At 40.5% G+C, this 13,214-nt stretch overlaps 1 protein-coding gene across 1 annotated transcript in view; it reads left to right on the plus strand.

The window, feature by feature from the left end:
* The window catches only part of LOC106735069 (acyl-CoA 6-desaturase-like), a 29,453-nt gene extending 16,565 nt beyond the window's left edge, over positions 1–12,888 (plus strand). The window contains exon 2 of the mRNA XM_014588615.1: positions 12,692–12,888. Within this exon, the coding sequence (XP_014444101.1) occupies positions 12,692–12,888 (197 nt within the window). The remainder of the gene's footprint in view (positions 1–12,691) is intronic.
* Positions 12,889–13,214: the final 326 nt, after the last annotated feature.

The raw sequence follows: 13,214 nt of genomic DNA on the forward strand, positions 1-13,214 counted from the left end.
GTAATTACAAATTTTTAATTTTTTAAATTTTTTTTCTTTTTTTCTTTTTGTTGTTTTTCTGTTTCGTTTTCCTTTTTCTTGTCTCTCCACTCTCCAATATCCTTTCAATGTGTTTTTAGACAGATCTAAGAGCACTGTAGCTAAACATCCGAATACTAATAGGGTTAAAATATTCCCCACTATCTACTGAATCTGCTGCACCAGCAAGCACAATAGAACTGCAAAGAGATTCTGGATCACCTCTGTCTGCTTGTTCCTGAACATTAAGGCTGAACTTCAAGAATTTGAAAGAAACACAACATCCATCAGGTGACAAGAAATCACCGCCGGATCACGAGACATATGGGAAAACAAGAAAATACCTCTCCTCTAAGGGAAAAGAGTAACTCTTCTTCGTCCACAAGCAGTTCGGTGAAAATCATGGAAATGTCTGATAAGGCATTCAGATCATTCATTATGTCTAAGCTAACAGAGATGGAAGAGAAGAGAGATAATGAACTGCTAAAGAGAAAGGAGAAAGAAGTTGACAAGTTCCAGGAGATGAGGAAATTCCTGCAAGATCTAAAAGAGGAATTACACACTTTACAAAAGACTCAAACGGAACTGCTAGAGATGAAGTCTATAATACAAGAAGTAAAAATCTCCCTGGAAAGTATTAAAAGCAGACTAGATCATTCAGAAAATAGAATCTCAGATGTAGAGGACTCAGCTGTAGAGGAGAAAATGGCTGGCCTAGAAAAATCCACCATGAAGACTGAGAAAATGGCACACAAATTTGAGAATAATATGCGAGAAGTACTGGATACCATCAAATGTCCAAATATCCGGATAATTGGCATTTCAGAAAGTGAGGAGACCCATAAGGGCATTGATAATCTATTCCATGAAATCCTGCAAGAAAACTTTCCAAACCTAGAGAGGCATTCGAAGATCCAGTCCCAGGAAATACAAAGGACCCCAAATAGATGATGTTGTGTATAGTATTCTCAACTGGACTGGTCTGAGATGTATTGGGTAAATTCTCTTGGCAAGCCAAATGACGTATAGTGGTCAAATGTAAAATAATAAAAATAAATAAATAAACATTGAAATAAATAAATAAGTTTGGTTGCTTGCTTATTTGAATTGTAAAGTTCTTTAGATATTCTGGATACTAGACCCTCATCAAATGTCTGGTACACACAATATTTTCTGCCATTTTATAGGTTATCCTTCTATTCTCTTAAAAGAGCCTTTTGGTTCACAAAATTTAAATTGTTTATTTAATTTGCTATAATGTGCATGTATTCACCAGGGGGAGGGGGGGACAGTGAGAAAGCACCTCTAGGGGGATAGCCATACTGCAATCCTTTCTCCTCTATTCTCTTCTTCGGATATTGGGCATACATACATACATGCCCCACCTGTTTCTCAAGTTGCCAGGTCCAGGTCTTGAACTGCACACTCAGCCCTGTGGAATCCAGCTGTCTTAACAACCATACGACCAGGAGGCCAGCCGGTGGTGTAGTGATTAAGGCGCTGGACTCTCACATGGACAACCACAGTTCGAGTTCTAGACCTGGCAGCTTGAAACTCACACCAGGCATTTGTGCTTGTGTGACCAAAATCTCAAGGAGAATGAAAAAAAAGGGATTACAGCATGACTATTTCTCACTTTTTCATGGTCTCTTTCTGTCTCCCCAGAAAGCACATGCACCCTAGAACAAAAGTCTCTCACTCTGAAGAAAAAAACAACCACAAAATATAGCCACTCCACCAGCTGGCCCCAAAACTTCAAATTTTAATAGTCTAATTTACCTATTTTGCTGTCAAATCAAATAAATCATTGAAGCTAAGTCCGTGAAACTTTCACCCTGTGTTTTCTTCTACAAGTTTTATAGTTTTAGCTCTTACATTTGGTTTTTGGTCCATTTTGCATTATTTTTTGCATATAGTATTAGGTGAGGATTCAACTTCATTCTTTTGCATGAGGATATCCAATGTTTCCAGCATCATTTGTTATAGAAACTGTCTTTTCTCTATTAAATGATCTTGGCACCTTTGTCAAAAGTCAATTGACCATCTATGCGAGGGTTTATTTCTGGACATTCTATTCCATTCCATTGGACTTTCTTTGTTCTCATGCCAATACCACACTGTTTTGATTACCATAGATTTTCAGTAAGTTTTGAAATAAGGACATGTGATTCCTCCGACTTCATTCTTTTCAAAATAATTTTGGCTATTCAGGGCCCTTAAGATTCCATTTGAATTTTCAGATGAGTTTTTCTATTTCTGTAGAAAATGCCATTGAGATTTTGATAGGGATTGCACTGAATCTGTAATTGCTTTGTGTAGTATTGTTATATTAACAATATTAAGTGGAATGTCCTTCCATTTCTTAGGTCATCTTTAATTTTTTTCTTTTTTAAAAACATTATGTTTATTTAACTTTATTTATTATTATCATTATTTTCCAGTTTGATTAGAGAGAGACAGAGAAAGAGAGAGATGGAAAGAAGCAAACCAGCAGATCCAGGACTTGAACTATAATCAGCCATGTGGGAGTCCAGCACCTTTAACCACCATACCACCTGCTGGTACTGGTGTTCTTTAATTTCTTTCAGTAATATTTTATAGTTTTCAGTGTATGAGTCTTTTGCTTTCTTGGTTAAATTTATTCCTAAGTGTCATCTTATATGAGAGAGAGAAAGAGAAAGGCACTCCCAATAGGGTCTTCACATCTGGATCCACTCCCAGTCTCAGCTGAGCTGAGTTCTGAGCACGTGTGTGTGCATAGTATGTTCAGGGAGATACCAGGTTGCAAACCCATGTCCTCTCACATGTGGGCTCAATTGTGCTATCGCTTCACTCTGTCTGGCCCTCTAAGTATGTTCTTCTTTTGATATTGATTATAATGCAATTGTTTTATTCTCCTTCCTCTTCTTTTTTGTTTTTAGAGATTTTTTTTTTCTGTTTGTGCTATTTTTGTGTGCTTGCAAGAGAGACAGACAAAGAGAAAGAAAGTGAGAAATCACTAACCCCCACCCCAGGGGAGATGGCCTCATTGCAATTGCTTTTCTTCTATTCTCCTTTCAGGATTTTGGACACACAAAGACACACACAACCCCAGTGTGAGTTTTAAGCCACCAGGTCTGGAACTCAAACTGCAGATGTGGGAGTCCAGTGACATAACTATTATGCCGTCTGCGGATCCCGCTTCTTCTTTTTTTAATTTGCCAGTGGCTGTGAATGCGTGTCTGTGAGAGACAGTTCTCCTATGGGGAATGGTCACTTTGCAATTCCTTCTCCTCCATTTCTTCCTCTCTTTGGGATTTTGGGCATGCACACACATATGGCTGGCATGTTCCTCAAGATGCCAAGTCCAGGGCTTGAACTATGCAGTTGCACACACAGAATCCAGCTGCTCCAACCACCATGCCATGGGCTGGCCCGAAATTGTTTTCTTAATTTCATTTTCGGATCATGCATAAAAACCACCATGAACATGATTCCAGTACCCCAAAATATTCCCTCGATATGACCCTTTGTAGACAAATAGTATTTTAAAAATCTGATTTTATAGCTGTTTGTTGCTAGTGTATAGAAATACAACTGATGCTTGTATAGTAACATGATATCCTGAAATCTCATTAAATTCACTTATTAATTCTAGACCATTTTAATTCTTCCAGTTTTTATTCCTATTATTTCTCTTTGCCCTATTGTCTTAATGGATAGTGATCTTCAGTATAATATAACTTTCAGTAGAAGGGATAAGAGTGGACATGTCTAAGTTAAGGTGAAAATGTTTTTTCATTATTAGATATGATGTTAGTTGTAGTGTTTTTGTTTAAATAAATACCCTTTCTCAGGTCGAGAAAGTTCTCTTCTGTTCCTAGGGTGCTGAGAGTTTGTATCAGAGATGTACTGAATTTCGTCAAATGCTGTCTCTATGTCTATTGAGATGATTGCATGATTTTTTTCTTTTATTCAGATAATGTGATGAATTTTATTGATCAATTGACATTGAAATAATAAAAGAACGTTGGGACCAGCAGATGGTATAATAGTTACATTGCTGGACTGCCACATAGTCAACTGCGGTTCGAGTCCTGGACCCAGTGGCTTAAAACTCATGCCAGGTATGTGTGTGCCCAAGATCCCTAGAGAAAAATGGAGGAAAAGGGATTATGGTGTGATCGTCTCCCCTGGGGGGTAATTTCTCACTTTCTGTCTCTGGCAAGCACATACACCTTATCGCAAAAATCTCTCTCAATAAATAAATAAGAACCCTACATTCTTGGGGAAAAATCTGCTTGGTCATATAATACTATTTTTTTTTAATGCTGGGTTCAATTTGCTAATATTTTGTTAAGAATTTTTGTGTCTATATTTATGAGGGATATTGGTCTGTGGGTTTTCTTTTCTTGTAATGTCTTTGTCTGGTTTTGTTATTAGAGATGTGTTGGTCAAAAATGTAAAAATTGGGAAGTGTTTTTCTTTCTCTGCTATTCTCTCAAACAGTTTATATACCATTGGTAGAATTTCTCCATTTTAAGTTTGATAGAATTTACTAGTGAAACCACCTGTGATTGAAGTTTTCTTTACAAGTAATTGCATATTCAATTTTTTAAAGAATTAATTGTATTCATCATCATTATTACACATCTGGATCCACTCCCAGTCTCAGCTGAGCTGAGTTCTGAGCACGTGTGTGTGCATAGTATGTTCAGGGAGATACCAGGTTGCAAACCCATGTCCTCTCACATGTGGGCTCAATTGTGCTATCGCTTCACTCTGTCTGGCCCTCTAAGTATGTTCTTCTTTTGATATTGATTATAATGCAATTGTTTTATTCTCCTTCCTCTTCTTTTTTGTTTTTAGAGATTTTTTTTTTCTGTTTGTGCTATTTTTGTGTGCTTGCAAGAGAGACAGACAAAGAGAAAGAAAGTGAGAAATCACTAACCCCCACCCCAGGGGAGATGGCCTCATTGCAATTGCTTTTCTTCTATTCTCCTTTCAGGATTTTGGACACACAAAGACACACACAACCCCAGTGTGAGTTTTAAGCCACCAGGTCTGGAACTCAAACTGCAGATGTGGGAGTCCAGTGACATAACTATTATGCCGTCTGCGGATCCCGCTTCTTCTTTTTTTAATTTGCCAGTGGCTGTGAATGCGTGTCTGTGAGAGACAGTTCTCCTATGGGGAATGGTCACTTTGCAATTCCTTCTCCTCCATTTCTTCCTCTCTTTGGGATTTTGGGCATGCACACACATATGGCTGGCATGTTCCTCAAGATGCCAAGTCCAGGGCTTGAACTATGCAGTTGCACACACAGAATCCAGCTGCTCCAACCACCATGCCATGGGCTGGCCCGAAATTGTTTTCTTAATTTCATTTTCGGATCATGCATAAAAACCACCATGAACATGATTCCAGTACCCCAAAATATTCCCTCGATATGACCCTTTGTAGACAAATAGTATTTTAAAAATCTGATTTTATAGCTGTTTGTTGCTAGTGTATAGAAATACAACTGATGCTTGTATAGTAACATGATATCCTGAAATCTCATTAAATTCACTTATTAATTCTAGACCATTTTAATTCTTCCAGTTTTTATTCCTATTATTTCTCTTTGCCCTATTGTCTTAATGGATAGTGATCTTCAGTATAATATAACTTTCAGTAGAAGGGATAAGAGTGGACATGTCTAAGTTAAGGTGAAAATGTTTTTTCATTATTAGATATGATGTTAGTTGTAGTGTTTTTGTTTAAATAAATACCCTTTCTCAGGTCGAGAAAGTTCTCTTCTGTTCCTAGGGTGCTGAGAGTTTGTATCAGAGATGTACTGAATTTCGTCAAATGCTGTCTCTATGTCTATTGAGATGATTGCATGATTTTTTTCTTTTATTCAGATAATGTGATGAATTTTATTGATCAATTGACATTGAAATAATAAAAGAACGTTGGGACCAGCAGATGGTATAATAGTTACATTGCTGGACTGCCACATAGTCAACTGCGGTTCGAGTCCTGGACCCAGTGGCTTAAAACTCATGCCAGGTATGTGTGTGCCCAAGATCCCTAGAGAAAAATGGAGGAAAAGGGATTATGGTGTGATCGTCTCCCCTGGGGGGTAATTTCTCACTTTCTGTCTCTGGCAAGCACATACACCTTATCGCAAAAATCTCTCTCAATAAATAAATAAGAACCCTACATTCTTGGGGAAAAATCTGCTTGGTCATATAATACTATTTTTTTTTAATGCTGGGTTCAATTTGCTAATATTTTGTTAAGAATTTTTGTGTCTATATTTATGAGGGATATTGGTCTGTGGGTTTTCTTTTCTTGTAATGTCTTTGTCTGGTTTTGTTATTAGAGATGTGTTGGTCAAAAATGTAAAAATTGGGAAGTGTTTTTCTTTCTCTGCTATTCTCTCAAACAGTTTATATACCATTGGTAGAATTTCTCCATTTTAAGTTTGATAGAATTTACTAGTGAAACCACCTGTGATTGAAGTTTTCTTTACAAGTAATTGCATATTCAATTTTTTAAAGAATTAATTGTATTCATCATCATTATTATTATTTTAAATAATTATTTCATTTATTTATTTATTTATTTATTATTTTTAATTTGCTATAAGGCACCAGAGACAGGCAGAGAGAGAGAGAGAAAGAGAGAGAAAGTGAGAAAGCAAGCCAACTGCAGTCGGCCGTATGGGAGTCCAGTGTCTTAACCACCACATCACCTGCTGGTCCCAATATTAATATTTTTTAATTTGACCAGAGGGAGACCAAGAGAGAAAGAGTGGGAAAAAGAGAGAGTAAGCTGCCAGGTCCAGGATTTGAACTTGGTCAGCCATGTGGGAGTCTGTATACCATCACCACACTACCTGTAAGCCCTGCATATTCAATTTTTAAAAGCAGCATAGAGATCTTCAGATTTTCTATTTCTTCCTGTGCCAGTTTTGGTAAGTTGTGGTTTTCAAGGTGTCATAAATTTGCTTAATATGCTTGTTGCTTTGGCATTGAGTTTTAAGCCCAATATAAGTTGTTTGAAACCAGTTGTAAATAATCAAACTTAGCCTAGTTAAAATGTCCCCTCCCTGTGTGACTGTGTGATATAGCCTACTTGTTTGTCCCCCCCATTAGCCCAAAATCCAATTCACAGCTGCTCACCATGATAAAGTCTAACGGTCAACACCAGAGTCATGTACATAAGTTCCCCACTTTGCATTTATTTATTTATTTTTTTAAAGACTGGCCAGTCCACAACCGCTGTGGAAAAACTGAAGGGATAATAGCCAGGGGCCTTAATAAAGGCATAGTCCCACAAGTTCTCTCCCTTCCCCTCCCCCTCTCTCCTCCATTCTCTTCACCCACCTGTTAGTTGAGCTCCTTTTGACCTCTAGACATATCAGCCTTCTGTTGGCACCCCTAACTTCTCTGAGACCTCTGAGGAAAAAAACCCTTCTGTTTCATGCACTTTGGCTTTACTTCCCCATTGTGTCTTACTTGACACACGCACCTGAACCTAACTTGCTCCCATAACTTTCCTAAAAAGTAGCTATCTTGACTTATGGACACTCTCAAGAGAGTGGCCTCAAAAGGCTGGATGGTGGAACAGCAGCAGCACGATGCTCTGCAAGGCTGACTCTCAACGGAAGGTTCTGGGTTCATGTCGGGAGATCTCCTTGAACACTGTGCGTACATATGTGTGCTCATGATCTGGGACTGGCTGAAACCGGGTGTTGGAGGTTAGATCATATTTGAAACCCTGCTGGATGCACCTGTCTCGTTGTCTCTGTCATTCAGGGAAGAAAAAAAAATAAACTGAAAAAGAGAGAGAGAGAGAGAAGATGCAACACCAAATTAGGGGGGAAAAGTAAGAACAAAAATCACAATACAGGAATTTGTCTATATTATCTAAGTTGTCTCTCTCTCTCTCTCTCTCTCTCTTTTTTAGATAAAGCTATTCAAAAATCTTGTCTATGTCTGCAGGATTAATAGTGATGAACTCCTTTTATTATTGATGTTTGAAACTGTGTTTTCTCTGTTAACTTGTTCAAGCTGATGCCATTTAAAAATTAGCCTTAAGGATTTTCTTCAGTATTTCTTGTCATGTGAATCTGTTAGAGATGACTCTTGCCTTTTGTTTACCCTCCCCATTTTGTTTTGCCTTAATATTTTTCAGAAATGTGCTATAGGATGTGTGCATTTGCTGGAAAGAGAAGAGAGAGAGGGAGAGAGAGAGGAAGTGAAAAAGCACCCTCTCAGGGGGAATGGCCATGCCATAATCCCTTCTCTTCCATTCTTCTCTTGAGACTTCTGGCATGCACGCACATTGTGTTTCTCAAGCTGCTGGATCTGAGACTTGAACTGTGCAGTCAGCCATGTGGGATCCAGCCACCTTAATCAGCACATTTTGTCTTAATTTAAGAAGATATTTTGGTAGTTTATAGATCGTAGGTTGCAAATGTTTCTCTTTTAGCACTTTAAAGATTCAGAAAGAAAGGGGGGAAAAGGAAGGATAAAGTGAGGGAGATCAGAGTAGAGAAGAGAAGTGGGGAAAAGGAGTAGTGGGAGTCCAAGTGCAGAGGCGACAAGTCCCTTGCACCGGGTTGTTGGTACAGCAGTAACATGACACTTGTGCACAGTGATACCCAACTGTCTTCCAGTCTGTGGCTTCCCGACAGATGACAGGACATGCGAGTTCCCAGCATTCAGAGCCACCACGCTCCTGACATGCGCCAATCGATGCTCACAGGCTCTAGCTGCCAGGGCCCAGGCACAGAGGGGTAGGGTGTTTATGGAGGAAACAGCCCCTAAGAGTCTTGGCTCATTTTAGATTGTTTGTGAAGTTTTATTCAGCCCAGGGTGTTTTCAAAAAAGCGGCACAATAGTGGGGCTGACATCATCTGGCGTTAGTGGAAACACTATAAGCATTTCCATTTTGAGTCAGGCCAAGTGTTATTTTACAGTGTCAGTTTGTCACTTCTTCCAGCTTTCACCTAGTTGGTACAAATGTCAAGGAAATGGTCAAAACAAAAGAAACCAAGGTATTGAGAAATAGATGAATTTATGGTTATAATAATAACAACAACCCCCCTCATCCCCCAGTCAGGTCATGTAAATAAGATTCTGGATTTCTTCCAGAGGCTTCCACCCAGTGAAGAAATGTTTTTGCCAGTCACTTCCACAACTGAGCTGGCCGGATGCTGTGACAGGGAGCTTTGTTTATTTGGATTTCACTTTTCACTATGAAATACAGTCCTGTCTTAATTCCCCTGTTTCTAGGCCCTCGGAACATTTCTTACTAGATTTTTTTTTCTGATCATTGGCAAAAAATTCCCTCTCCTGAGACTGACGGGGGCCTGGAAGCACCGCTGGGGAGGTGGAGCTCTGTTTGGATTGCAGCCCTGCTTAGTCAGCTCATAAATCAGGAGAGTTTCTGAGTTAAAACTTTCCTGCAGTAGTAAGTTTTATTTTGGGATGGCACTAATATGGCTTTGGAAAATGATATGATTTTCTTTCTTCCTTTCTCTCTTTCTTTCTCTCTTTCTTTCTTTCTTTCTTTCTTTCTTTCTTTCTTCTTTCTTTTTTTTAAGGTTTTTACTATAGGGCATATGTGCTTGCCAGAGAGACAAAAAGAGACAGTGAGAGGGAAAGTTATAAGTCACCCCCAAGGCGGGAGATGTCCATGCTGCAATCCCTTCTTCCCTATTCTCTTCTTGGGATTTTGGGCATTCATGCCCATGTGTCTGATGTGATTTTCAAGCCACCAAGTCCAGGACTCAAACTGTGGTCAGTTATGTAGGAGTCCAGCACCTTAACCTCCGCTCCACCTACTGACCCCAGACACAATTTTCTTGTAAATCCGGCAGATAGCTTCATCTGGGGAATTCATGCACCACTCTGTCTTACCATAGTAACCACATTAAAGTCATGGGCACATTGGCCTCACTGTGCTCTGGTGATCCCAGAAGCATTCCCCTGATGGAGGATGCTGGTTCAAGGTCTGATTTCAGATCTGATGTCTGTCCGCATCAGTCCTCCTATAAGGTAAGCAGGGTAAATGGTATGAGATATTGATGTGAGTGGGAAGCAGAGGTTGTAATTTAAAATAGAATGGCCAGAGTTTCTTTAAAAAGTATATGTGTAGCTATTGGGTCATTGGAAAAGTCATGATTGCTGGTCCCTCATGACTTTTCTGATGACCCAATAATATGTGGCCCAGCAATTATACTCTCAGGCATTATCTCAGATAAATGAAAGCTTATGTTGGGACCAGCAGTTAGTGTAATGGCTATGTCGCTGGACTCCCACGTAGTTGACCATGGTTTGAGTCCTGGGCCCGGCAGCTTAAACTCATGCCAGGCGTGTGTGCGTGCATGCCCAAGATCCCTAGTGGAGAATGGAGGAGAAGGGATTGTGGCATAGCCATCCCCCTGGGGGATGATTTCTCGCTTTCTGTCTCTCTGTTCTTCTGGTGAGCGCACACACCCTATAGCAAAAACCTCTCCAGAAAAAAAAAAAAAAAAAAGCTTATGTTCATACAAAAACCTACACAGGAATTTTTATAACAGCTCTATTCGTAATAACCCCAAACTAGAAACAACCCAGATGTCTTCCAATAAGTGAATGGTAAAACATATGGTGGGACATCCAGGCCACGGAATACCACTTGGCAATAAAAAGGAACACACTGTTGATACAGGCAATGACCTGATGAATCTCCAGACAATTATGCTAAGAGATAAAGAGTCCCTTCCCTAAGGTTACATATTACATAGTTCCATTCTTGAAATGACAAAATCACAGACATGAGCCCAGCCTAGGTGGCGAGTTCTGCTAAGACACTGCTCCACAGGCTGGGACCACATAGGAGGCCTGGATTCAATTCTAGGTCCAACTTAGAAGTTGGGCATGGTGGCATGAGCTTGTAATCCCAGGGACTTGAGAAGCTGAGACAAGAGGATCGTAAGCTTGAGGCTGGCCTAGGTAACATAGTGAGACCCTGTCTGAAAAAGTACTGGGCATTGTGGCAATCCCCTCTCCATTTCCCCCTCCTTTGAGGTCTTGGGCACCACAAGCACTGACATGTTTTCAAGCTGCCACACATGGACACAAACAGCGAGGCCAGCCCAATGGATTGTGCTCCTATAACCACTGCACCACCGGCTGGCCCTTAAGGCAGTTCTTTCTTTGGTTTAAGATTTGGTTTCATCATCGTCATCATCTTCCCTCCTCTCCTCTTAAGCATTTTTAGTTATTTACTAGCTAAAATCTTGGGTAATATATCTGTAATAAACTGGAAAGTCTTGGATCCCTCTACAGTATTTGCTAATTCACTGTAAGTCGGTGCTTTCTCTCCCTTTCCCCTGCCATGTCTGAAGGGCAAGATACGGAACAAAGAATGCTGTGGCCTCCTGTTAGATGCACACCATGTGGTGGGGAACTCTTCATGGTGACTCGGATGCAGGATAGGGACCGCAAGACAGCTCCCCACGTTTGTCTCTGTCCCATAACCACTTCCTCCATCTCCCCACCGTCCTGATGGGCGGCAGCCAGCAGCTGCTTTCTTTTCCTTGTAACGACTATGAGAGTCATACTGGCTGAGGACCCACCCTGTGATCTCATGTTAACTGATCGCATCAGCAGTGACCCCGTTTCCACATAAGGTCATGTTCCGAGGTACAGGGAGTTAGTACTACAACAGATTCTGTTGGGTGATACACTTTGGTCCATAACCGTGCCATGCCAGGACAGAAAGTGGAGAGAAAAGACCAGACAGCTTCTACTCTGTGGGGTGGAGTCATAGATTTTGCACCAGAGATGCTATTCTGAGCTCATGTCCACATCCTGGGTCTGCTAATTCTGAATCACTCCCATGATTACTGTTAAAAGATGCTTTACTCTGAATGTTTCTGTTACTGATTTCATGTAAAAAGCATTTTTATGCTATTAAAACCTATGCCATTTTTGTTACCAGTGCAGTCCCTTAGGGTCACACCAGCCTAAATGACTGGTCTTCACCTTTTCCCTCATCTCTTGGCCACCATGTCTTCCAGTTAAGAAGTCAGTGGGAGTAGGCTGGATCATGGAAGACCGGGAAGCTGGAGGACCTGGCCTGGGTAGGCTGTAAGGAGCCAACCAGGTCCTGAGCAGGGGAGTGATATGAGAAGCATAGTTTCTCCCAGGCCTGGGCAGGCCAGGATGAAGACGACAAAACAGGAAACATCTAGAAGTGAAAGTGTCTAGGACTGGGAATTGTTCAGCTGAAGATGCAAACTGGTTATTTGATGCTCTTAGCTTTGATGAGACAAAGTAAACCTTCTAACTCCTCTTTTTTTTTTAAAGAATTATTTTATGTAACTTTATTTATTTTAATTTGACCAGAGAGGAACAGAACAAGAGCAAGAGCAAGAAAGAGGGAAGAAAAATGAGAAAACAAGCCACCAGGTCCAGGACTTGAACCATGGTTGGCCATGGGGGAGTCCAGAACCCTTAATCCCCACTCCAGACTGCCAGCCCCCTTTGAACTCCTCTTTAGCAGACAGTGAGACTCAGGGAAAGATGGGGTAGACAGTGATGAAAAACCGAGTGTGCAGGAAAAACAAAGATGGAGAACTTCAGAACAGAGGCAGGTGTGTGGTAGTTCTTGCAGAATAGCCTTCTACAGATGTCCTCATCTTCTTCAGAGGCAGAGCTCTGTTCTGCTCCCAGTATCCTGGGATACCTCAGTTCTCCTCAGGTGACCATGCGGACTCTGAGACCAGGCCTAGATGTCATCCTGATCCTGCTCCTCATCTCTCCACATCCTCAGCAGAACCAGGGAGAAGAGGAATGGGCTGGAAAGAAGGAGCGTGCTAGAAAGAACCCGTTGGAAGTGGTTTGACTGAGAGCTTGAAATGGGCACAGCCTTGGTTCTCAGGCAAACACTTACCTTTTCTTACAGACATAGGCATCACAGCTGAATCCATTTAAAAGACGGTGGCAAATATATAAATGATGACCTCAAAATTCCCTCCACCTCCCACGGGACATCAGGGAAATATTTATTTCATGTCTCAATAACAACCAGGATCAGGAAAAAAATTGGAATTCTTTAATTTAGTCTCCAGTTCATTTATGTGATTGTTGCCACATTAAATGGTTGAAATAATTTCCTGCTGTGAAAATATGAGACGCTTGCTATGCAGATAAACAGATTTTTTTCAAATC

The sequence above is a fragment of the Tupaia chinensis genome, unplaced genomic scaffold (genome assembly GCF_000334495.1).
Source record: "Tupaia chinensis unplaced genomic scaffold, TupChi_1.0 Scaffold000290_1, whole genome shotgun sequence".
Taxonomy (NCBI): domain Eukaryota; kingdom Metazoa; phylum Chordata; class Mammalia; order Scandentia; family Tupaiidae; genus Tupaia; species Tupaia belangeri.